The 27,719-nt window shown below is 39.8% G+C and overlaps 1 protein-coding gene across 1 annotated transcript in view; it reads right to left on the bottom strand.

Annotated features, from left to right (window-relative positions):
- The window catches only part of tmco4 (transmembrane and coiled-coil domains 4), a 112,793-nt gene that overhangs the window by 50,665 nt on the left and 34,409 nt on the right, over window positions 1-27,719 (bottom strand). The window contains exons 7-11 of the mRNA XM_072586514.1: window positions 26,995-27,138; window positions 23,502-23,621; window positions 18,644-18,808; window positions 14,671-14,807; window positions 8,464-8,548 (exon numbers count right to left, since the gene is read on the bottom strand). Of these exons, the coding sequence (XP_072442615.1) occupies window positions 8,464-8,548; window positions 14,671-14,807; window positions 18,644-18,808; window positions 23,502-23,621; window positions 26,995-27,138 (651 nt within the window). The remainder of the gene's footprint in view (window positions 1-8,463; window positions 8,549-14,670; window positions 14,808-18,643; window positions 18,809-23,501; window positions 23,622-26,994; window positions 27,139-27,719) is intronic.

Raw genomic sequence — 27,719 nt, 5'->3', positions numbered from 1 at the left:
TAGACGTAACTTTGAGAGAGATACTGACACTTACTAATTCACCATTCACCAAATTCGCTCTGCTTGAAACATCAACTCCACTTGGAAGCCAATGGTCATAAGGTCATACAGCATGGAAACAGACCCTTTGGTCCAACTCGTCCACACCAAGCAAGTTTTCCCCAAACTAAACTAGTTCTACTTGCCTGTGTTTGGCCCATATCTCTCTAAACCTTTCCTAATCATGTACCTGTCCAAATGTCTTTTAAACGTTGTAATTGTACCTCCATCTACCACTTCCTTTAGCAGTCTCTGTGACTGTCATCTTGTTTAAAGGAAGAAGTAAATGAAGTTGGAACTGTTCAGAGAAGGCTTGCTAAACTGACACTTGAAATGGATGGGTTGTCTTACTAGAAAAGGTTGGACTATGGTCAACATTGGACCGAAGGGTCTGTTTCCATGCTGTATCATTCTACAACTCTATATGAACCACACTTTGCATGAAAAGGTTGCAGCTCAGGTCCCTTTTAAATCTTTCTCCTCTCACCATAAAAATATACCCCCTAGTTTTAAACTTTCCCACCCTAGGGAAAAGACTTTTGCTATTTGTCTTATCTATGCCCCTCAGGATTTTATAAGTCCATATAAGGTCACCCCTCAACCTCCTATGATCCAGTGAAAAAGGTCCCAGCTTATCCAGCCCCTCCTTTTAACTCATACCCTCTTGTCTCAGCAACATTCTGGTAAATCTTCTCTCCACTATCCTTTCTACAGCAGGACAAACAGAACTGTATACAGTACTCCAAAAGTGGCTTCATCAGGGTCCTGTACAACCTCAACATGACATCCCAACTCCTATAATCAATAGTTTGAGCAATGACGGCAAGCATGCTAATCACTTTCTTAACCACGCTGTCCACCTGTGATGCAACTTTCAAGTAACTGCGTACCTGAACCACTAGATTCCCTGTTCGACAATATTAACCAGAGCCCTACCAATAACTGTACAAGTCCTGCCCTTCAAACTCAATCGATTTATATTGGTGGACATGGACATGGACACATAGGTGTTGGAAACAAGCCCATATTGGCCGTATCTCTTATCAAGCAGCCAACTTATTGTCTAGCTTTAGAGAATGGGAAAGTGACAAAATATAATCAAAAATTAAAGAATTGTGGATGCTGGAACTTTGGGGAAAAAAAACTCAAATAGCTGGAGGACATCAGCAACTCAGGCAGTATCTTCAGAGAAAAATCACAGTCAATGTTTCAGGTCCAGTGACCCTTCTTCAGAACCTAAGTTTCTCTAGCATTTTCTGTTTTTGTGTAATATAAAGGCAAGCTGGCTTATGAGAAAGTCAACAGAACCTAAAGCAACTGTTGTAGATTATATAGATTGGTTGCGCTTGAATAGAGTTGCTTGCAATTCATGTCACAACAGTAAATAACAAGCAAGGTCTTGTGCTTGAAATCTATGACATTATGGACTTTGAGGAATTCTGCAATCTGGGAAAACCTCTGAGCCCTATCATGTTGTTTCTGGATGTCCATGGGAAGCTGACTATGGTATTTCATTTCAAAGGACTTAAAGGCATCTTTGATACCAACATTGACCACGGATTGGCAGATATCGCTGATGAAACCAACGTGGCAATTTGTCAGAATCTGGAGCCAATACTACAGTAGTAAAGACCAAAGCAACCTTGAGTGTAAGTGTTTTTGTTTGCCCTGGAGTTGCAAACCTTTTTAGAGAAAGTGATACATAGCATCATTATGCCTTGCGATTAAAGTGATTGCAGAAATGATCTCCTTGGCCTATAACACTCAGTTGAGAGTAGGGGACAAAAGATAATCCTCAACCCTATTTCCTTTCTTCACCTCCTCATCTAAGCAAGCCAAACACGTTGGCATTTCCAGAGTTCAGAAATGCTCCTCCTGCATATCCCCTTCACACATAGAATATCTTTAATGATAAACATCTGAATACCTTGGATCAGCTGCTGGGTTCTATAAATGTTTGCACTTTAGAAGCAACACCTGATTTCAGCTTCTGCTTTGGCAAGAACAAGAATTAATGTGATTGTGGGAGTGTAAGGAAGGATGTGACACTGTGAATGTCCTCATGACTTTGGCAATAAGATCAAATACTTAAGATGCTCCCGTCTGTTTCAGGTAAATGCTTCCACTACTGGCTGGATACTCAAGCAGGATGCTGTATAAGGTCCACTCTTCCGTTGTCCATTAAGCTCAAATGTGTCTGTACAATGGTGGGCAATCATTGAGGTCACCAGAGTCAGAGTGCAGTGGGACACTGAAGACTTTGCTTCAAGAATGTTTATAATCATGACGCAGAGGCCTTAAAGTCATTTTCCTAGAAATGGGAGTCATTAGCTGGTGATAGAAAGAAATTCAGTTACCTCCTGTTGGCTGGAATCTACTTCCACAAAGACTAATGGTTACAACGGTCTCGCAACAGCACAATGTTGAAAAGCAGGACCTGCCGTGTCTCTTGGCAGCTTCATGTGCAACATTTGGGGCAAAATCTGCCTCGCAACGATTGGCTTTCATAGCCGTCAGCAAAGGTCAACCAAATGAAAATATGCCTCCTGAGCGGATTGGTTGCTGCCTGTGTGAGCTCATATGCACCTGAAAAGTTGGTAGGAATGAACACAAGATCAAGTCTAATTATGCCAGGTTACAGTGGCCCTCAATTATTTGGTATTGCAAGGTTTGAACATAGCAAATGTTTCCTTTCCTCATTCCATCGTGTGCGGTTGGTAATGAAGCAAGCTTTATTTACTCTCATTCTATTTCCTTTCAGATATTTATAATGGGAAAAAAAGAACCACTTTTAGTTATCAAGTGATCTCCTATCTGACACTATTAAGTGGCTTCACTGCAATCGAAGTCCATTATTGCAACTGTTGAGACAAATGTAAATCGAAATAACCCCATTAGGATCAGAACATAATGATTGAAAGTGCGAAACTACTTATTAATTAATTATCATTCTAATTAGCAGCTCTATGGAGACCACAATATTGAAAGCTTCTTTATAATTATTTCAATTCACACTGTTTGTACTCTCTTACCATATCACTTCACAGAGTGCGATCTGGACAATTGCTTCGAACTATCAGGAATACATCACTTTCAAGGTCACAGTGTTAGTAGCTCCAAGGCAAACAGCTCAATATGATACCATCTATCACAGTATGTTCAGAAAACCAAATTTACTGGTATTTTAGTTAACACCTAGGCGATTAAACTGCTTGACAATAATCTCAGTGAAAACAATAGTTTCAGAACAAAACAAGAAACATTCATGCTGAGTCCCTTAAATTATCACCCCCTCAATGTACTGAGATTAATCAAGTCTGTGAGGAACCTGAATTAGTGCTACCTTATCTTACTACTAATTGGCAAATGAAATAAAACAGTTTAGTTTTAGCTGCTGTGCAATGAATTCAGATTCTTAAGAGGTAGGCTAATTATTTTTTCTCATGATTTGGAGGTGCCAGTGTTGGACTGGGGTGTACAAAGTTAAAAATAATACAACACCAGGTTATACTCCAAAAGGCTTATTTGGAAGCACTAGCTTTCGAAGCACTGCTCCTTCATCAGGTGTTGTGCGTTTTTTAACTTTATTTTTTCTCAAGTTAAGAGAGAAGATTCAAGAAGAGTGCTGAAATGAATGGGGAAAATGATGGCAGTGATTAAAAAATCCAATGAGCAACTAAAAGACAAAAGCAAGCATAATGTTCAAAGTTCAAGAAATAGACATTTGAAATGTTCCTGCAGCTTATATGCCTGCCATGTACTTTCGAGCATGTTGTGGTTTTAATGCAGCTTTCTGATATTCAGGTATTTTCTTTTGAACTTGCTTTTGCATATGTGGTTATTCATTCAGATGAATTGATGAGATTTTTCCTTATTACTCAGAATTACCCATTTGTATGCCATGTCACTACAAGTTACAAATACTCACACTTATTGTTGTAAAGCCACCATAATCCATTACTGGAATGTTTCGCTTAACCACCTGGCCCCAAACCCCCTCACCACTAACACCACAAAGACTCAGAGAGGATTTTAAAATAAGAGTGGACAATCAGAGCTCTAAAACAGAGGGAACCATTTGAAAATGTTCTGTCATTGAAACTGGAGCCCAAAGGACCAAAGCTAAGTGTGCATTTATTGATTCACACATTAATATTTAACATTAACAAGTAGTTTCAGGGATCATTTTATTCAAAGCAAAGGAAGAATTAGTAAAAAGTATCAGTTAAAAAGCTCATTCTTAGCTGTAAATATATGGCTAAATAAAAACTAAAGTTAGCAATAGACAGTGTCAAGCTAAGTATATAAATTGAGTAACAGAAGAACATACAGGAATTAAATCAAATCCATCAGCTAAGTATAATGTTGTATTGAAAGTGTGTCTGTTAGAAGTAGATAAATAAATAACTGTGTAACTAATGAAGCAGATAACAGAATAGGTAGTGCGTCATAGTAAGATTGTTCTTGATGACCACACCTATAAAGAATGTCAATGAGTCACTCTGGTGCAGAGTTGTTAAACTGCAGCGTGAGCTGGAGACACATAAAGAGGATTCAGAATATCTGTATTGTTAACCCACATTGCAAAACCAACAGAAAGATAAGGTACAGAGGAGTGTGCAACTGACACTAATAAGGGTAGGGAGGACCCAGCTGAAGCAGAAGAGTGAATTGCAGAAACCTATTTAACAGGACAAATGCACTTACTGTCTAGGTATCAAAGAGTACGCTTGTAAGGAGTATGCCCAGAATGTTAATCAACAAGAGCTTGCAGCACAAGAACAGAATAGAAAGACTGTCCTCCAGAGCTGATTGACAGCAGTCACACTCGAGACATCAGAACAAGTTATTTCCTTGATGGTCATAACAAAGGCTATTTTGAAGCACCAGGAAATGATCTTTGAAGGCAAAGACCAACTGTCATGATCCATGTTGTAACAAACAATGTAAGAAAGAACAGGGTGGAGATCTTGAACAGGGAGTCTCAGAAACCTGGAGCCAAATCAAAAACAGGATCTTGAGTATGCCATCCGCTGGAGTACAATCTTAGCCAAAAGGAGAAACCTATCAGAAAAGGAAATGCATGGCTGAGACACTGGTATGGGACTAGGCACCATACAGTCACAGGGCTTTTACAACATGGAAAGAGGGCCTTTGGCCCAAGATGTCCACACCAGTCACCAAACACTTATCGACTTTAACTCAATTTTCCAGCACTTGATTTGTAGTCTTGGATGCTATCCTGAGTATTGGGACAGGAGGAATTGATACTCCTGACCACAACTAAACTGGTGTGCAACAGAGGTCTTAGTGAACTGGTTAAGAAGGACCCTGCATAAACAAGTATAAACTAATAAATAGAGGAAGTAATTGGGGGAGTGAATATAATCATGACTTAAAGATAAAAGAATGCTGAGAAAAAATGTCAGCCTTTAAAAGAGAAATAAAAAAGTAGCAAATACTCAGAACAGGAAACATCACAAGTTATCAAAAGGCAAATGCTTATGCCATTAAGAGTTGTCAGTGCTACTGGTTTGCATTAATTCTGAAGCATGTGAACTGGAACCAGAAGAAGGAACATGAGAGGAGGGTTGGAGGATTTGATTTATGGGGAGAGGCTGAACAGGCTGGGGCTGTTTTTCCTGGAGCGTTGGAGGCTGAGGGGTGACTTTATAGAGGTTTACAAAATCATGAGGGGCATGGATAGGATAAATAGACAAAGTCTTTCCCTGGGGTGGGGGAGTCCAGAACTAGAGGGCAGGGGTTTAGGGTGAGAGGGTAAAGATATAAAAGAGATCTAAGGGGCACACAGAGGGTGGTACGTGTATGGAATAGGCTGCCAGAGGAAGTGATGGAGGCTGGTACAATTGCAACATTTAAAAGGCATTTGGATAGGAAGGGTTTGGAGGCCTATGGGCCGTGTGCTGGCTGGTGGGACTAGATTCGGTTGGGATATCTGGTCAGCATGGACGGGTTGGACCGAAGGGTCTGTTCACATGCTATACATCTCTATGACACAAACAAACAAAAAGCTGGATTTTCACAGTTATGGTGACTCCAGGGGCCTTTAAAAATGGCAGGGATGAACCTTCATGTGGAGGTCCCATTTCCAGCTGATCCCATTTTTGCTGATAGAGGAAGGAGGAAGGCCATAAATCATGTTGGGGCCACAAACCATGTTCAGTAGGGTCCTTTGAACTGACTCTGAGTTCAGTTGTTCCAAGGACCTTAACTTGCCAGGTGGAAGTCACAAATTTATGAAGGAGATTTAATTACTCTTGGAGGACTGGTAAGATTTTTTTTAAGTATCGTGATCTAAAGTTATTTAAACCCTCATCTCCTTAAATAAGGGAAAAACAAGCAGGAGTTGACAGGATAAAAGAAGGAGAACATTGATTGATAGGCAATCTGGTATAGCTTAGAAAAGAACCCATTACTCTCTATCTCTGCTGTTTCATAGACTTCATTGTTACCACTCCCTGAGGGTTGTTATTAAAGCAGAGTCCATTATGAACTGACTGGGTTTCAAAAGTCCACCACTTATCTCAGTAGGGGCTGCCGAATTCAAATTCAAGGATTAGCTCTCCTTCATGTAGTTACTAAACACAAGTTTGTTTTAACAGTGAATTGACCAATTGAGAAGATATAAAATCTTTGAAATAAAAGCAAAATACTGCAGATGCAGGAAATCAGAAACAAAAATCACCAAATGCTGGAAAACTCAGCAGGTCTGGTTGTATATGTGGAGAGAGAAACAGGTGTTATACACAAAACATCAACACTGTTTTTCTCTCTCCACAAAATGCTGCCAGAGTTAATGAGTTTCTCCAGTATTTTCTGTTTTTGTTTAATACCTTTGAACTGATTTCATGAACAAAAAATCTTTTCTATATTACATGTGCACGAATAAGCACTCCCAGGGATTATCAATGACATTAGCAAGTCAATAGTAAGGCTGGCCATGACAAAGCAGTCACAATACTTGGTGAGTAGAAAGATGAAGCTGTTAAAGATATAAAAGTATAATGTTGTGAGAATGTTAGTTTATATTTTTCCACATCCATGATTCTGTGGTCTGCCCACAGTGGGGACTAGACAAGTGGCAATGGGGATAGCCAGACTGACTGAGATGGCATCATTTGTATGAAGTGGGATGGGTTGGCTTTGGGAATGAGAGACCTTGGGGGTGAACGTTAGATAAGAGCTAGAAAGTATAACAGCCTTTTATAAATCAAGGCTGAAGTCTCAGAGAGCTGAAGTGGATTTTCTAACTAGTCTGTCTTAGCATTCAACCACACCTGTGTCTGCCTCAAGAGTTCAGTGTCCTGACTCGAACATGTCCTCTCCCCTCTTACAATGACTGCTTCACGTTCTGTTAATTGTCATAAATACCTTATTTCCTCAGGTACTTGTAATTAGAACTTTTAAAAAGAGACTGCAGACTTGTTCAGGTAATTGCTGTCAGCTGGTTGCAACTAATGTTTAAGATAGTTGAAGATTGTACGGTTAAAATAGCTTCTGGGACACTTCATACCCAGTTCTGATACAGGTTAAGACTCTGCAATTCATGAGTGCACTGGTCACTTCCATGGAGTAAAGTGGGCTGAAGCAGGAGGTTGCCCAATTCAAGCTTCCCAACTCTATGGCAAAAGTCCAGCCCAAAGATATTAACTCACATTAGAAAGGTAATTATCATCAGCTACTGAAGTGTGGCCTTCAGAACAACTTATTTACTTGTATAGAAAAAAAAGAGATGTCAATGAGCACTGAAACAATGAACAATACAAAAAAAAGGACAACACAGAGGTTAACAGTAACCTTGATTAACATTTCAGACTTTTGATAAGGACTGGCATTGATCAGGCTATGGACACTCATCCACAGGACTAAGCAGGATAAATTATGCAGGATTACATGGACGTGGCACTGAAACAGGCCATTCAGCCCATTCAATGCATTCATGCATTGTACTCCAAAAGAGCCTCATGCTATCTTTTCCCATCTAAATGTATCATCATAATCCTGTATTCCCTTCACCCGACATCCTTGTCTAACTTTCTCTTAAATCACTTCAAAGACTCCGAGTGATAGAACGTTCCACATTTTCTTCACTCTTTGGGTAAAGTTCCCTTTAAGATGTCTAGGTGATTATTTTATACTGATATGCCTTTTCTCACAAGAAGAAACATTCACTCTACATTCATTATAGAGTAAACCGATCTCCTTTTTCTAATCTAACATGTCTTCATTTTCATATAGAAGGAAAACTTCCAGTCTGATGGGTAAATCTGATGAATGATCCCATCTGAAATTGGAAACGCTCCTTCCTCTTCCAGCTGTCAACTTAACTGCAGATATTTGCGGCATTTTATGCTTCTTTCCATTTCAACAGTGAATACAATATAGGAAGCTATTATTGTGTACCTTTCTCTTGAACCAGCTCCCGAAGACAAAAGTAAATCACCCGTGCTCCAAGGCTAAAGCCAACTAAAGTGACTGGTCTCTTGCCCTGTGGAAAACATCAATAAAAGAGGAAAGTGAGAAAGTTTGCTTATTATATCAATCCTTTGAAGGTGCACTGTCAACCTCTGAGAAATACATTTTTCATCGGTTTGCCACATTGTAGTCATCAAGTACCTGTAATTGAGCACAGGAACAAAGCAGGGCACATACAGCAGTCTGTTCACCTGGAGTACACTCAAGATGAAACACATTTTCTATTAATTTGACTGAACTGCCACATGAAAGGAGAAAAATTGTCGCTGGTAATAAATTTGAGAAAGTACATTTGCTCACTAATCATTAAGTGTGAAACCATATTCTACAAAAGTGCTTCATATATTACAAGCTCACATTGCTGTAACAGAAAAGGCCAACAAGTCTTTGATTAGACTACATGCAGAGAAAGCTCATTTGTGACAGGAATGGGAAGATCTAGTTCAGACTGCTCTAAATGTCCAACTCCTTTCTATTCCAAAGAAGTCAGACTAAACTCAAAACTTTAACTTTGTTTCTCTCTCCACAGACATTGCCAGACATTTCTCCAGCACTTTGTTTTTATTTCTTACCATTCGCCTTCATTCCACCTTTTCACTATTGCACCCTCTCACCCATTCATTGAATGCCTTCAGCTTTTCAGCATACAAAGTTTTAGAACAGTGTAAATCTATTTTGTGTTGAATAATTAAATAAGGTAAGATGTAGAAAAAAGCTAGAAATCATTAGAATCTTGGAAACACTCGGTGACTTAAAGTTGATGTGGCTAAATTGTTCATTCCTATGAAGAGATCAAATTGTAACAGGCACAATTAAAAATGAGGCAAGTTTAGAATAAAGAAAGTAAAGTAATGGGAAACCTTTACATCCAAAGGGTAATAGAGTTGTGGAATATGTAACCAGCTAAGAAATTTCAAAATGTACGTGTTCAGAAGGTGATTAGTTGAATGCTGAAAAAGTAAAGGCAGTCACAGGAGAGAAGGCCCAAACAGGTTTCGGAGGAGATCAATAATGGGGTTGAGCTAAGATAAATGGGAAGCCTTGTGGATCTAACACGTCTTGCATTGCTGTTAAAGATATTGCTTCTTGTTACATAGCAACTGAAGTGTCAGCAGTGGATGCTGGCTGCCTCAAACACAGATATGTGCAATTTATGTTACTACAAATGAGATGTCAACCTTTTCTTCACCAGAAACAAAAAAATTAATCCCCTATATTAACAACTCAAGTAGTCTCAGCTGGGACTGTGAAACTGCCATTAATGTGTCATGGCAGACAGGAAAATGCCTAGTGGCCCACGCAGTTTATTTCTTACATTATCCAGCTTTATTTTTGAAAAGACAAAAGATAGATTTGTGCTTTAGGTGTAGGTCCTTCTGATGTTTATTGTTACTGACAGAGCTGATAAATATTTGTATCAATATTCCTTTTGATTTCAGTTCACAATTCATTTGCATTTAATTCCAGTTATTTTTATTCGGCCCAGGGCACCTATTTTCCTTATTTTATCTGTATAGCCAGTATACTCCATCGTAGTACATGTAAGAACATATGACTGAGTTCTTTAATGATAAAAACTGAGAAGGCTGATGAAGGCTGCACAGTCATGTATATAGCTTGTCACAGGATACTTAGTGGTGTCACATAACACACTTATTAGTGAAATGAAAGCCCATGGCACTAAGGAGCAGTGGAAGCCTGGAGACAAAATTAATTAACAGTAAAAGTAGAGAGTGGTGGTGAACTAGAAGTAAACAGATAATAAGAAAATCACAGAATTTTTAAAACATGTATTAATGACCTGGATATGCTGGATGTGATTTCAAAGTTTCCATCTGACATTAAGCTTGGAAAAGTAGCAAACAGCAAGGAAGATAGTAGCAGGTGACAGGAAAACATAGACAGGCACATGGTGGAATAAGCAGACACATGGCAGATGGAATTTAGTGCAGTGTAGTATAAAGTGATGCATGTTTGAAGAAAAAACAAGGAGAGGCAACATAAACCAAATGGTACAATATTAAAAGGGATACATGCAACAAAACCTGAAAAACATCTAGGCTTGGCTGATAAGTGGCAAGTACTGTTCTTGCCTCACGAGCAATGCTCCCTCTAATGATTCTTTTCTGCTGTGCAAATCTCCAAGGTCAATGAATAACATTCCGAAAGCAGAAGCCAAAATGTCTTCTCATTGATTCATGTGTGTGGAATCTCCCAGTGCCAGCACAACCGTACTACATAGACAGAATGTTATACATAGAGTCAGGCAATCAATATTTCCACCAAGTGAGGATCTATGCATTGCCTTCCTGTATTCCCTTAACTGAATATCCCAACATTAACATTTTGTGAATTACCATTGACCAGAAACTGATCTGCAAGATTAGTATAGAAGTTGCAAGAATTGATCAGGTATTGGGAATTTCACCACGGGTATCTCATCTCCTCGCTTATTAAAACCTGGTCACCATCTAAGAAGCTTAAGTCAGGAGTGTAGTGTAATACACCCCACTTGCTTGGGTGAATATAGCTGGAAAAACTCTCAACAACTCAACACCATCCAGGGCAAAACAACTTGCTTCAGAAGCATATTATCTACTACCAGAAACACTCACTCCTTCTACCATCAATGTACATTGTCTGAAGTGTGCACCATCCAGTGGTCCAGGACATTCGACCTCGGACCTTCGGGTGACCATCCTCCAAGATGGACCTCGGGACAGGCAGCAGCAAAAAGTGGCCGAGCAGAGGCTGATAGCTAAGTTCCGTACCCATAGGGAGGGCCTCAACTGGGACCTTGGGTTTATGTCACACTACAGGTGACCACCATTGCACTGTATATACACACACACACACACACACACACACACACACACACACACACACTCCTACACACACACATACTTATACACAGACATGCACATCGACACTCCCACACACCCTTACATACACACACACTCCCACATGCATCCCCTCAGAGACTTAGACTACTCTACACTCACGCACACACATATACACTCGCTCTCACAGACACTCACAACCCCCCACCCCAGACACACACATGCACTCCCATATTCACACATACACCCCCTCACAGACTTAAGACACTCTACACACTACACACACACACACTCTCTCACACTCACAACCCTCCCAACCCAGACAGACAAATACACATGTACAGACAGACACAAAGAACCATATGCACACATATACATATATTTTGTGGGGTGAATTTGTACTTAAGAGTTACATTATACTTTGCTCAAAAACTGCATGAATTCATGTAAAACTCTGTTATCTCACTTTTTAGATTAGAATCAATCTAAACATCATGGTATAGACAGAGAACACAGGGGGCTAACACCTTCAACATATTGTCTAGCTAACACCAATTGTTACAGTTAACCTGAGAATGCAACTTTTAAAAAAAGGTTTTGTGATTTACATATGAAAGAAGTGAAACTCTCATGGTATTCGAACAGATGAAAGACTCAAGGTATGTTTCAATGTATAATTTCAGTTACATCACACTGTAAAATTTTGCTATAAATTCTGTGCCTTACAATTGTGTCCTCCACAACCACCTGATGAAGGAGCGGCACTCCAAAAGCTAGTGCTTCCAATTAGACCTGTTGGACTATAACCCGGTGTTGTGTGATTTTTAACTTCGTCTTTGAGCTGCACTATAGAAACCCACCAAGTGTCTTTCAACAAACCTTCCAAACATACAAAAGCTGCATCCTAAATCAGCAACACACGAGAACACCACTACCTGCTTTGTTTTCCACCAAGATCTCACACCATTCTGAATTAAGTCACAGACTTTATACAGCATGGAATAAGACCCTTTGGCCCATCATACCTGCACCAGTCATTAAACATCCATTTATTCTAATTCAATTTTCCAGCACTTAGCTCATAGCATTGCATGCTATGGCATTTCAAGTGCATATCTAAATAGTTTTAAAAAGTCTTCATGGTTCCTGTCTCTATCACTTTTTCGTGCAAGAGCTGTAAACAGATTACAATTCTGTCACTGTCTCTTGTTCAAAGATCAGGAACTTTTTCCCAAGTGTAGTATCGTCCACAGCTCATGGATTGCAACTGTTCAAGGAGTAGTCTGCACAGTTTTAATCTCCTTTATTCGAAAAAGGATTAAGTGGGTTAGAGGACAATGAAACAGTGAAGGCAAAAACAATGACTGCAGATGGTGGAAACCAGATTCTGGATTAGTGGTGCTGGAAGAGCACAGCAGTTCAGGCAGCATCCAAGGAGCAGTAAAATCGACATTTCGGGCAAAAGCCCTTCATCAGGAATGAAACAGTGGAGACAGACCAGAAAAAAAACAGTTCTTTATCCAGTGTTCAAAACAGCAACAGGATGAGAAGCTGACAACACAAGGCATTGTTCTGAGACTCAGCAGCGAACAAAAGATGGGCGATGGCACTAAACATTACTCTTACTGATTTGACTAAGTAGCAAAATAGAGTCCAAGGAGCAAAGGCATAATGGTGTCGTCCTGGAGAGCAGCACAGACAAGCTGAGAAAATCAAATGACCTTGGCTACCAGACTTTCCTTGTTTACATTCTTTTCCATGACAATATTATTTGTAAGCACAAGAATCTATTGTTATATACACTTGAGAGGTGTAACCTCAGTATCCTATTGGATTCACAGCTGAGCTTCAAAAGTCACGTGCTAACCACCACTAAGAATATCTATTTCTACATCTGCCTTCACCCTATTCCCTATTAATGATGAAGTTTACATCTTAGTTTCTAGAATTTGAGACTCAGTTACTTTTATTGCTTGCTTTGCCAAACTCGTGAGCTCCACCATGCATAAACTATAAGTCGTTGAAATATACAGCACCCACATCTGATCCCATAAAGTGTACTGTTTCACTTTCAACTTTGCCAATCTGCTTTGGCTCCCCACCACCTAATCTGTCATATTCAAACAACCCCAGCCTCTCTCCATGGCTACAACACTCCAGTCCATGGAACATTTTGGTGACTCTCCTCTGCAGCTTCTCTACAGCAAAGGAAGGATGTGATTGCAATAGAGACCAGAACTGCACACAATACTCCAGCCGTGGCCTAACTAACATTTTATACAGATCTATCATAATCTCCCTGCTCTTGTAATCAATGCCTCAACAAGTAAAGGCAAGTAAAGTATCCCTTCGGCCTTGAATCTACATAAATGTAAAATCTACTGAAATCTTCTTAACCACGTTACCTACCTGTGCACATTTACAAGTTCCTTAGTCTACACAGGTAAACATCCATGATGTGTGCCCTTCACACTCTGCATTCTCCCCTCGCTCTGCTCCAACCTTAATGACAGGACCTTTAACTGTTTTGAGTTGAAAAGTGTGGTGCTGGAAAAGCACAGCAGGTCAGGCAGCAGGAAGATCAATATTCCGAGCATAAGCCATTCATCGGGAACTGGGGGGTGGTGTGTGTGTGTGTGTGGAGGCGGGGGGGGTTGGGGGTGAGTAGCTGGGAAGGCGATAGGTAGATGCAGGTGGGGGGTGATTGTGATACATTCATGAGAAGGGTTGAGTCGATAGGTGGGAAGGAAGATGGACAGGTGAGACAGGTCAAGCCAGACATAAAAGGAGTATCTCTCTACACCTTGCCAATTCTCTCCATTCCTTCAAAAACATCTTTCTTTATTATATCTTCAGTTGCCATCAATAATGCTTCATCCTTCACTACAGAACTTCTGTTTCTCATTGGTGTAGAGCTTTGGAATACTCTTATTACATGAAAGGCTTTACATTATTGCAGCTTGTTGGCAATAAAGTAATCCAGGTATTAAGTATGTGCTTGTAGATGGCTGGCTTGGGCAGTTGAATAACCTTTAAGAACTCAGTCATAAATAATAGCCATGTGGGTGGTGTACATGGTGCAAGGTGTGGTTCTGTACTTGTACAAGAAAATCATCACCTCAGATGAAGGGAGGCAGAAGTGATGAATAAAAAAACTGGTTCTTTCTCGTTGAATGCTGGATGTATTTTATGTTAATGATTTAACTAATTGGTACTTTGGTATATTTAAAGAATTTGTTCACGTTCATAAATCAATCAATCACTGACACCACCCGACCTGAAATATGCCTTTTACCTGCTGTCTACTCAGTAACACCTGAGCCAGATGCTTTCCAACTTCAGCTGAGCGATTAAGGCAGACTCCCCAGGGATTATCTATGACATTAGCAACAGTCAGTAGTGAGGCTGGCCACGACAGTGCAGTCACAATACCTGGTGAGTATAAAGATGAAGTTATTAAAGATATGATGTTGTGACAAGTCAGTGATGGCAGGCAAAGACAGGCCATTACAGCAGAATCAGCACATGCTCCATTCAATCTTCCTCCCATCGTTCCTAATTGAAATGCATCATCCTCTATCTGATCAACCATACTGTTTCCCTCATATGCTTGTCTTCTTTTTCCTTTATTCTTCCACAAGATACGAGCATTTGTTGCCCAATTATAATTGCCCTTAAACTGAATGTCTTTTGAGGCTATTTCACTGGGCAGTTAACAGTCAACCATACTTTTGTGCATCGAGAGTCACATGCAGGCCAGGTAAGGATGGCAGATATCCCCTCTTTAAAGGACATGAGTGAACTAGCTGAGTTTTTATGGCATTCAACAATGGTTTCATGGTCACTATTTGACTGGCTTTAATTCCAGATTTCATCAATTTAATTCAAATTTCATCATCTGCCATGGTAGAATTCGAACACTGTCCCTAGTACTTCACCCTTGGGCCTCTGGATTCCTAGTTCAATGATAAATCCACCACTGTGACTTTTCCTGGCAGAATACCATCATTGGCCCTGCTTAGATTACAAATGGATCTCAATGTAACTGGACACCATTTACCCATGTGAAAAGGACAGTGCCATCATAGGTTGTGTGTCTTTACCTGCTCTAATTTGAAACTGCAATGAGCAGATCAGGGTGGAAAAGGAGAGGACATGTCCACTTAATTTTAACTGCCCTCCTGCCTCGGCCCCATAAAACAGGTTAAATTTTAGTCACTGCATAATGTGCAATGAATTCACAATATATCACAACTTTCCAGTTATTTAACAAAAATGGAACAAAACATTTCATTATTTTATCCCACAGAGCTGATCTTTCTTTAGTGCAATAACTGAATTTATTTACCACAAATATAAGTAAAGGAATCCACTCAGAGATAAAACTTCATTATAAATTTAAGTGTATCATGATATACAAAGTTTGTAGCTCGGGTGCTCGTTGTTGTGGTTCTGTTCGCCGAGCTGGGAATTTGTCTTGCAAACATTTCGTCCCCTGTCTAGGTGACATCCTCAGTGCTTGGGAGCCGGTTATCCTTAGTAGCCACACACAGATGACAAGCAACATGAATTCGACTGGGACAACACTACCATTATAGAGCAAGCCAAACAGAGAACAGCCAGGGAATTCCTAGAGGCATGGCACTCATCCACAGACTCGATCAACAAACACATCGACCTGGACCCAATATACCGGCCACTACAGTGGACAGCTCGAACTGACAACCGGAAGCGGCAGAGACAGGCCACTATAAATGCCGGAGGAAACAGCACAGAAGCGCTTCACAGGAGGCTCCCAAGCACTGAGGATGTCACCTAGACAGGGGACGAAACGTTTGCAAGACAAATTCCCAGCTCGGCGAACAGAACCACAACAGTATCATGATACTTTCACATACAATTTCAATAATTTCAAACTTTGAATCATAATTAGTAAGGCCTTCACCAAATTATTTTTATTTCAAGTCATCAATCATACCGCAAACTGAGAACTCAATTAGATTCTGATTTCACACAAGTTTGCTAAAGTTTGTGAATTGAATATTGAGACAACAAATCTTAATTAGAACATTGCTGGGTACCACAGGTAAACAGAATTCTACAGTGAGATTTAAAATTAGAATGCTGAAGCTCATCAAAAATTACAATACAAAGAACTTATTGCAATAAGAATTAGAATACTGAATTTTGTTGAAAAAGGCCCATTTTGTCTAAGCTTTTCATCTTACTCTTCTCAGGATAATTCACAAGAATGCCATTGTAAAGGGAAAAGTATTTATACTATATGAGAGTAAAGTACTGATTAATTAGTGAGTGAATTCTGATTGATAGCAGGGTTGCCATGGATATACACTAGTTTTTTTTATTAGATTACTTACAGTGTGGAAACAGGCCCTTCAGCCCAACAAGTCCACACCGACCCTCCGAAGAGTAAACCACCCAGACTCATTCCCCTTCATCTAACACTACGGGCAATTTAGCATGGCCAATTCACTTAACCTGCACATCTTTGGATTGTGGGAGGAAACTGGAGCACCCGGAGGAAACCCACGCAGACACAGGGAGAATGTACAAACTCCACACAGACAGTTGCCTGAGGCTGGAATTGAACCCGGGTCTCTGGCGCTGTGAGGCAGCAGTGCTAACCACTGTGCCACCGTGCTGCCCCCAGTTAGTTGATGACAGCTATCTGTCCAGCTTTGTTTAAATTTCAAACTGGGCAAATTGACTTTGATTCGTCAAGGCACTGCCCAGAACCAGAGAACAGCTGTCACCTATTTTGTTGAGTTGAAACAAGGCAGTCTGTACATACATGTCCTTTCCATCTGGAAAGAAGATTGCCCTGCGTATTAATACATATATAGATTCTAGTATAAACTATAGGAAGATATAGACAGGCTGATCGGATAAACAGAACAATGGCAAATAGAGTTTAATCCTGCAAATTGTGAAGCGGTGCATTTTGGGAGAATTAAAGCAAGGGAGTGCATGACAAATGGCAGATCCCTAGGATCCCTGAGGATCAGCAGGACCTTGGTGTGCAAGTATCTAGATCATTTAAGGCGCCAGGAGAAGTGAAGTGAATGGTTAAGAAACATATGAGATACTTGCCTTTAGCACCTATGGCATTGAATACAAGAGCTGGGAGGTTATGATGGAACTATATAAGGTACTCATTAGGCCACAGCTGGAGTATAGTGTGCATTTCTGGTTTGCACACTATAGGAACAATGTGATTGCACTGGGGACAGTACAGAAAAGATTCACCAGGATGTTGTCTGGTTGGAGCATTTCAGCTATGGAGAGAGATTACAAAGGCTGGGATTGTTTTTCTTGGAGTTGAAAAGACTGAGGGGTGATCTGATTCAGGTCTATAAGATTATGAGGGGTATAGATAAGGTCAAATGGAACAAACCTTTCCTTAGTAGAGGAGTCAATTACCAGGGACATAGATTTAAGATTACAGAAAGGTTTAGAGGGGTTTTAAGGAGAGATGTTGTCATCCAGACTGTGTGAAGTACATAGAAGTCAGTGAGAGGGAGTAGAGGCAGGAATCATCACAACACTGAAGCAATATTTAGGTTGGAATGCCATAGCATTGCAGGTTATGGGCCAAGAATTGGAATTGGAAGACACATGCTTGATACCCATGTGGACACAATGGGCCAAAAGGGCCTTTTTCATTGTCACAATACTCTATGATGCTATGAAGATGACTGCCAGTTTCTGTTCAATTCCTCAGGACAATGCCTTGATTAATTAGAATCAACCTGCCTGGCTTAAAATGCAATCAAAGATTGGGAGTTAACTGACAGTCATCATTTGACTGGTGCATTCGCCATGGCAATGCATCTAACTATCATAGTCCACTTCAACCAATCTGCATTCTTCTCTCACACCATATAAATATTGTTTTACTTTTCCATTGGTTTCTTTGAATTATCCTGATGAGTACAAGACAAAAACCTTTGATAAAATGTTTCTTTTTTCAGTAATACTCAAGTTCTATACCACCAAATAGTAATTAGACTCCTGCACTAATATTATTAACGTTAAAATATTGTAAAGAAAAAGATTGAAAATTAGAATAGTGTAGGGAGATTAATAGTGAATAAATTCTGGCCCAGTTGTAAAGAGCTACAATATGTTTTAAAAAATCAATCTATTTTATAAAATTTCAATTATTTTTCGATGCCAAATATCTTATTGGTAAATTGAACTTTTTTCTGAAACTGTCACTGTAGTCAGTACTCATCATTTTGCCTTACCTGACAGTACAGTGTACTTTAGTGCTTCCTGTGCAACAATATTGACCAAGCCATTCAGCAGCGATTCAAGGGCATTACCCAGTTCCATCAAGTACTTTGACTCCCAGGCTAGACAGTACTGTTCTTTGGACTGCAGCAGAGAGCGCCAAGGTGCCTCAAAACTTCCTGATGGAGATTAATGCATGATTTAAGGAGAACATAAAATAACTTATATTTATATACAACCTATCATGACCTCAGAGCATCCGAAAAACTTTAAAGCTAATGAGGCAGTTTTGAAGTGCAGTTACTGCTGTAGTGTAGCACAACAGGACAACCACTTTGCACAGTGCACGTTCCAGACAGTAATGAGAAAAATGAACTCCCCTGTTGTTGTTTAAATAGTGCTGAGAAATACCTCTCCTAAGGGAGCTAATTTAACAGTTTAATGTCTTATCCAAAAGTGCAGTGTTTCCTCAACACTGCATCAAAGTGTCCACTTAGATTACACACTCAAGTCCTGGAGTGGGGTTAGAATGCAGAGTCTTTAAGGTAGGAATTCTGTGAAGCAGCTTAGATTCTGCTTTTCTGTGAAGGCGATACCTCACATAAAAACAGAAAAGCAAAACACAATGTTTGAAAGGGATGCAAGAGATTAACATGCCAAGTCCCCTTTTGTATTGATTCTTTACATCACTCGTGAATTTCTATCATCCTTTCATATGTGAACTTGAAAATGGAGGCAAGAACATGCCAGCTTATCTATCGTGCCTGTCTCATACTGTGATGGGTAACTCATGCATTTACATCAACCATCTGCTTTATTTCCACCTGTTGAAAAAGTACTATGTATCTATGAGCATATTAGATTAGATTAGATTAGATTAGATTAGATTAGATTACTTACAGTGTGGAAACAGGCCCTTCGGCCCAACAAGTCCACACCGCCCCGCCGAAGCGTAACCCACCCATACCCCTACATCTACATCTACATCTACCCCTTACCTAACACTACGGGCAATTTAGCATGGCCAATTCACCTGACCTGCACATCTTTGGACTGTGGGAGGAAACCGGAGCACCCGGAGGAAACCCTCGCAGACACGGGGAGAACGTGCAAACTCCACACAGTCAGTCGCCTGAGGCAGGAATTGAACCCGGGTCTCTGGAGCTGTGAGGCAACAGTGCTAACCACTGTGCCACCGTGCCGCCCTATGTATCCTATGAAGTATGATCTGATCTACAAATGTGTGCTGCAGTTGGTTTTGGTGAGTCTTTTCATGCTGCTCACAATTTATCACCTCTTTAAAACATCAACTCTCTCAGCAATACAAAACAAAACTTAAATACTGTCCTGCTAATTTACAACTTAATTTTAATAATTCAGGCTGTGTAAATACCAATAACAAAATTCAATATGTTCTCTGTGGTCCACAGTGTCTTTCAACCAAGAAAGGGTTACTCAGCCTAATCTCACATTACAGCTCTTGGTCCTCAGCCTCCTAGTGCACATACTAAATTCATTTTGGATATTTCCTGAAATCACAGCCATGTACACGGCCACACCCATCTCCCCCATGAAGTACTGAATCCCCAATCACCACTGATTCCCAGTCCTTTCTTCTCCCCCTGTATAGATAAGACATCCATAGATTCTCTCAAGCTTTGACTCTCCCAATGAATCATTTTCTCCAGTGTTCGGAAGAGTCATTAAAGATCAAAATACACTCAGGGAACTCCTATACTATTTGATCAAAATTGAAATAACTGCAGATGTTGCAAAATGGAAACATAAACTTAAGCTGCGGGAAAAGCTGAGCAGTTGTGGGCGGCACAGTGGTTAGCGCTGCTGCCTCACAGCACCTGAGACCCAGGTTCAATTCCCGCCTCAGGCGACTGACCGTGTGGAATTTGCACGTTCTCCCTGTGTCTGCGTGGGTTTCCTCCGGGTGCTCCGGTTTCCTCCCACAGTCCAAAGACGTGCAGGTGAATTGGCCATACTAAATTGCCCGTAGTGTTAGGTAAAGGGTAAATGTAGGGGTATGGGTGGGTTGCGCTTCGGCAGGTCGGTGTGGACTTGTTGGGCCGAAGGGCCTGTTTCCACACTGTAATGTAATCTAATATAAAAAAATAAATTCTGGCAGCATCCGTGATCAGAATTCAGAGTTAACGTTTTGGTTCTGGAGGAAGGGTCACCGGAATTGAAACGTTAAGTCTGTTTGTTCTTCACAGATGCTGCCAGACCTGCTGAGCTTTTCCTATACTACCTCCACTGGTCCTTGTCACTCTTTATCCACTTAGCTCTCAACTTCTCGATTCCATTACAGCCGCTGCTCAAGCTCCAAGGCCTTAGCTGACAACACATCCTGATCGTGACTGTTCAGGACATGGAAGGTATCCTGATGTCCCCACATGGTATAAGATGTCCATTCAATGGCTCCCTGTTGTGCCTTTATTTATTACATTACTGTCCACACTTACTAAAAATAAATTTCAAACTTGTCCTTAATTTGGAGAAACAAAACACTCATCAATTAGCTTCTGCTGCTGCTACTTTAACTCTTTTTTTTTAATCCACCTTCTTGATGATCGTGAAACTCAGCGAGGTGAGGGAGCACAATGCATATCTTTGGGCTTGCTTGCTCCACTCTTTTTGACTCGTGCACTGTATCCTGTCTCCTTGAGGCAACAACTTTTTTTTAAACACAAATGTGAAATAACTTTGAGGTCACATATTTGGATGAGACTGTTGCTACAGATGCTAAACACAAATTGAATAATCATTCACCACCTGATATTTAGACTGAAATGAGATTGCATTTGCAAACTGAAAATACACTATTTAAAGTAATTTCAACATTTGTAAAAGGCAGTCGGACGATGAAACACAACTCATATAGAGACTTCTTAGTCATTACTAACTCTGATTTTTACCTGAAAGCTAGTCAATTACTTTGTTGAAACAGAGTGAAAATACAAAAATTGGCTACAGCTTTCGTTCAATTGTCTCCCTGCCCCACCTGAAAATGCTGACTGTTGCTGAGGTTCAGTTTATTGGATACTAGGTGAATTAATATGACTTACCAACAGGTCTTTGGTGTGCAAGTCCATACAGTGACTATATTATAAAAAGCATCAGAGGTGACCCTGATGTTATAGAATAACATCCAAACACTACTAAACAGTCTTGAGTTAGGGAAGAAAAAGAATTGAGTAATACTTCCACTTACGACTGGTTTTCATACCCTATTTATCAATTCAATCTCAAGGGCCATACCTGCCACATAATGATATATAACTTACTACCACTCTTTGAGAAGTTTTACGGCCCATGTTAAAATCACCTCATTATTACTTGAGGAGCTATAACACCATTTTGTTGTTGCATCATGCTTGCACTTTTGTTTCTATGCTAAAGTGATTCTATCAGTACAGTTTGCTGCAGCACTGACTCAGTGTGAAATTGCAGCTTTTTAGACCTTGGTTTTGTTCCAGCTGTGACCCCAATTTTCCTAAGGGGTGGTGAGAGCTTAATGGTATTATCGCTGGACTGTTAATCCAGAGACCCAAGGATTCAGGTTCAAAGCCCACCAAGGCAGATGGTGGAATTTGAATACAACAGAAATCCAGAACTAAGAATCTAATGGTGACCATTGTCAATTGCTAGGAAAAAACTATTCAGTTCACTAATGTCCTGTAGGGAAGGAAACTCTTACCTGGTCTGGTCTGATCTTTACACGTGGCTCCACAGCCACAGCAATGTGGTTGACTCTTAACTGCCCTCTGAGCAATTACAGATGGGCAATAAATGTTGGCCTAGCCAGTAATGCCCTCATCCCGTGAATGAATAAAAAGAGGTAACAACAATGACTGCATTTTTAACTTATTCGAAAGGATATGCTGACAGATGTGAGAAGCTGCTTTAGAAATTCAAGCTCTCATTTCCTTTCTTTATTCTAGAGTTGGGAATATATTAACTGCTTCTTCCAAAACTCTATCCCAATAAGCATAGCAGTTCCCTGGCAACCAAGATTCTAGTATATGGCTGTCTGTAGCACACAAAATCCTTGTTAGCTATTTTTATATCTGAAAGCTTTCTAGGCAAGCGTGGCACATTATCCATAATTGAGTTTGACCCACCGTGAAGGCTAATGTGAACCAGAGCATCAACTACACTTGCTAAGGCACAATAACTCAAGGTACAGAAATAAAGAGAGTTAGTAACCCTGTCACATACAAATTCATTTATCTGAAATTACTGTCAATCTCTTCAAACCAAATTTGATTTCTGCCTGCCAAAGCCTGTCAATTGGAAATACCATGCTAAATGAAATGATCCTTTAATACCATGTGGGTCGCAATGCAATTTGAGGAAAGAACTCACTGTAATAAGTCTGTGCAGCTTTTTGCATTAATTCCTCACTTGTTTCTTAGAATAAAAAGATAAGCCAAACAGGATAGGTTAGAATACTGAAGCAAAATTTCAGTCACTTGCTTCATTCCATTCAGATGGTTATCATTTTCAATTGCATAGATGAATGCAACTATTTAAACTTTTACTTGAAACTTTGTTGTTCGTTCCAAAAGGGAAAGAAGACATCTGGAATTGTATTGTATTGAGCCATGCAGATGATGAAGGACACTCGCTGTGCTTAAGTAAATGATTGCAACTTATGCTGCAGCAGCTCAGGCCACAACTGCTATAAGGTCCATGTGCTATGGAGGGAAAATTCCAGCAAGGACATATTTTTGTAACAATTCACGGAGAAAGCTGAATTATAATGCCAAGCAAAATCCTGAGGCAAACTTTGCCCCGAGAGCAAATAGTGTTTTTGAAAAATGTATTTGGTCTTGGTTTGTGCTTTTACATTCCCCATACCATATTTTCCTGTGCATAGCCACCCAGTAACAGCTATTGTGATGTGCAGTTGGTTTCCATCAGTCAATGGAAGAAACTCAAACTCTTCAATGGCTCCCACTCTCTTTTTCATTTTGTATCCTGAAAGGAAATGAAAACCAGATTTAACTATGTTGACAGAAGTTGAAAGCATGGAATATTTTCCCCCCAAAAATTATAAAAATAAAAAAAATTATCTTATGATAGAATGTACTTGATGAGAGAGATTGTTGTGCACTGAATAATATCTAGAAATACATGAAACTTAGATGTAAAAGTGCAAGCTGCATCCTTATTAACAATATAAACATTGTTAATAAGGATGCAGCTCTTTTCTTCAATTTTATATTTACATAAGGGAAGGCAGAAGCAGCTTTCTTTTCTACTTTTGTCTGGGATAAGACACTAAGTGCTAAATTTACTTAAGATCATATTTAATTTAATTTAATTACATTTTAAATTACAATAAATTCCCAGAAATTAAAATGTTCAAGGATGCCTTTGAAATTGCTCCTCCAAATTAGCACTCTTTGTTACTGCTGCCCATGTTGTTCTCTGTCGGAAGTCACACAACACCAGGTTATAGTCCAACTGGTTTATTTGAAATCACAAGCTTTTGGATCGCTGGTCATGAAGAAGCAGTGTTCCAAAAGCTTGTGATTTCAAATAAACCTGTTGGACTATAACCTGGTGTTGCGTGACTTCTGACTTTGTCCATCCCAGTCCAGCACTGGCACCTCTACATCTAGTTGTCCTCTGTTCAGCAAGGCAGAAAGTGAGATCAGCGCACTTTGATTTCTAACCCCTCATTTATTTTTCTCTTCTTTCTTGTCTCTCATTCCTCATTCCAAAATGGTACCCCATCTGTGGCTGAACTAGGATGACTAAATTCAACCAAGCAACACCAACAGCTTTGGATCCTGTCTCTCAAATTTGAAAGCTGCCAGTCTATATACAAGGCATGCTAATGTGCAGTATGATGCTATGGATTCTCACATTATTTAACTGTTTGGACTGATAGAATCAAAGCTCCACAAATTGCTCCTTTATGGGTCCAACAAGGTGGTAGTATGGGTAGCCTTTGCTCCTGTTCCTAATTATTACCAGCCCATATTTAAAAGAGAAATTGGCACTAAGATGAAAATCTCATTGTGAAAGAACAACGATGAGCGAAAGGGATGCTGTTTAAAAATGAATTAGAATGTTTTCTTAGATAAAAATTTTCCTGAGGGGCTGGCTCTTAAACTCACTGATTGATATAAAGTATTGTGCAAAAAAAACCCAATTTCCATATACATTTGATTGAGCTGTGAGGAGATTCAGAAAGAGGCCTGAGAGAAACAACAGCCGTATCGCTTTCAATGTCTACACAATGTGGTGAAACAGTTACTAATCCAATGGAAAACTGGGATGTACAGTCAGAACAGTATAAGTCTTCATAAAAAGCTTGATTTTCACAGACACTTTACAGACATCACTTAGAGCCTTGTAGCACTACAACCAGAATTGCAGCAAATGGAAAGAAAAGCAATAGTGCTGAAGAAAGATCATTAAAGCTTAAATCAAGAATACAAAGTTGTCCGATAAAGGGGAACTTTGTCATTAATATTAATAGTATTGATAAGATAAACTTACATTGTTATTTCAAATTGAATGAGAAAAGTCGGAGCAAGAACAAAATATTAAATTCAAAATTGATATGAGAATAGCATTTGAGGAATAAGGACTTAAAATAATTTGAATACCTGTATTAAGGAAAATAATAGTACAGCTGTTCACAGGATTACTACATTTGAGAGAAAAAGAGTATTTGGCCCATTGTGTCTGCACCAGCTCACTGAATGGGCAATTCAAAATGCCCTTTGGCCTTTTGTCCACAACACTGTACATTCTTCCTTTTCAATTAACAATCTAATTCCTTTTTGAATCCATCAATTGAACATGCCCCAACACATTCTCAGGCAGTGAAATCTATACTCTAACTAGTCATTGCATGGAAAAGCTTACTCTCATGACTTTGCTCCTTTTGCCAATTATTTTATATCTGTGTCTTCTTGTTCTTGATCCTTTAATGAGTGGAGAAAGTGAGGACTGCAGATGCTGGAGATCAGAGCTGAAAATGTGTTGCTGGAAAAGCGCAGCAGGTCAGGCAGCATCCAAGGAACAGAGCATTGACGTTTCGGGCATAAGCCCTTCTTCAGGAGAAGGGCTTATGCCCGAAACGTCGATTCTCCTGTTCCTTGAATGCTGCCTGACCTGCTGCACTTTTCCAGCAACACATTTTCACATTTAATGAGTGGGAATGGTTTCTCCCTATTTACTCTGATGTCTTAATTGGTGAGTTAATGTACCAATACTTCAAAGGGCACATGAAGCACTAGGTATGTTCATGGCATATCACACAAATAGCTCAACTAAATGAAGATCACGACACATAACTGATAAACCAATAAAAGGTGCTTAAAACAGTTTCAAAAGATCACTAGGAGCCAGATAAGGTTTTAGGGATAATGTAAAGTTGTTCTGGTTATACAATAATTATTCAGCCAGAGACACAGGAGCATTGTGCTATATTCTGAGTCTCCATGTAGTGGGAGTTGAGAAACAGTGCAGAGGATGAAACCTAGAAATAAGGCTTGCAGTAATCAGTGTAGACTTCAGGAGTCAGGCCTATTTACAGCAATTCAGAATTAAATTGGATATGTTTAAGGTATTTAAAATGTTCAAGATATCAGATTACATCCAGTTGGATAGGTTATTTGAGAAGTACGCAGTCCGTACAATTTGAGGATATAAATTTAGAACCTCAGGCAAAGAGGGTAGGAAGCATTTCTTTGTAAGAGAGCCATCAGCTTCTGGAACAGATTAGTAATGTATATGATTCATATTGATTCCCTCAAACCTTCAAAGAGGATGCTAAACCATATTTTTGAGAAAGGATGACAGTTATGGTTATAAAAGGTAAGTTGTAGGTTAGTTAGGAACAGAAGGAGTTATAAGTAACTATGGTCACATGGAGTTTTGCCTGACTGCCTTAGGGAACCAGGGAGCAACTTCCACTTTTGTCCTGAAATTATATCAGATTTTCTTGGGCTGGTTTTCGGGAGTGGTGGTCTTCTACTATTTATTCCATTTTAGGGTACCAAAAGGATTGGAATTGACATATGAGCTTGCAGACTGGAGGGAAGAGCTTCAATGGACAGAATTATTTTTTTAAACTAACATTGTGAATCTCACCTTGGGAAAGATTTAAAGCTACAGTGAGAAAACAGGGCCATAGGATTAGTTTTGGATTATTCCATCAAAAGAGATGACAGACATATGATGGGCTGAATGGTCTCAGGTTTGCTTAATCTTAACATGGGACTTTAGGATGCTATCTTATCGCAAAGTAAATTACAGTTGTGCCAGTCCTTTCACAGCCATGTTATAGCCGACAATGAATGAACACAAAAAACAATTAAAACATGCTTACCTGTCAGTCCAGCGCCTGCTGCCCCAAATAAAGATGCCATTATGGCAATTCCTGCTGTGGAACCAAGTGCAGCTGCTCCTGCCGTCCCCACAATGGCAGCGGCTCCTGCTGCCACAAAGGGGGCAGCAAGGCCACCCGTGAGGCCTGCAGGGAACAACGAACATGTGTTAACAGGTTAACACACACAAAGAACAGTGCTCATTTCATTTGCATTTCTGAGATCAAAGGTGTAGCATTTTTCATTGAATCACAAAAGAATCACGACTGAACGGGTAGCAGCATCAAATCTCATACATAAACGTCTACTTTAATTACAACAAAGATGATTCACTAACACATGCACAGATGATATAAAAATAAAGGCATAATTCGACTACTACATGTTTGATTGCACCATATCAGGATGCTGACATTCACATAGAAATTGAACTAAATGTTAAAGATATGCATTTCTAGATGCTGGTCACTGGTTTGCATTAGTTGACAAATTCTGACCACACTCATTTTGGTTATTTTGTTCCAGTGTGGTGGGGTGGAGAGCATATTTGGAAGGGAATAGCATTTGCTGTGAATTACCTCAGGATAATTTAACAGTCACTCTTATTTCTAACAAAATTAATTTCCATAAAAAATTACATGTGGCAATTCAAGTTAAATGCATAATGGGTGGGGTTCCTACCAAGCAAGTGATGAATTACTCAGTTATAGATCTTCCAACTCTTCCC

This window comes from Chiloscyllium punctatum, chromosome 16 (genome assembly GCF_047496795.1).
Source record: "Chiloscyllium punctatum isolate Juve2018m chromosome 16, sChiPun1.3, whole genome shotgun sequence".
Lineage (NCBI taxonomy): Eukaryota > Metazoa > Chordata > Chondrichthyes > Orectolobiformes > Hemiscylliidae > Chiloscyllium > Chiloscyllium punctatum.
The sequence above is the reverse complement of the archived record's forward strand: the minus strand, read 5'-3'. Positions and strand labels throughout refer to the sequence as shown.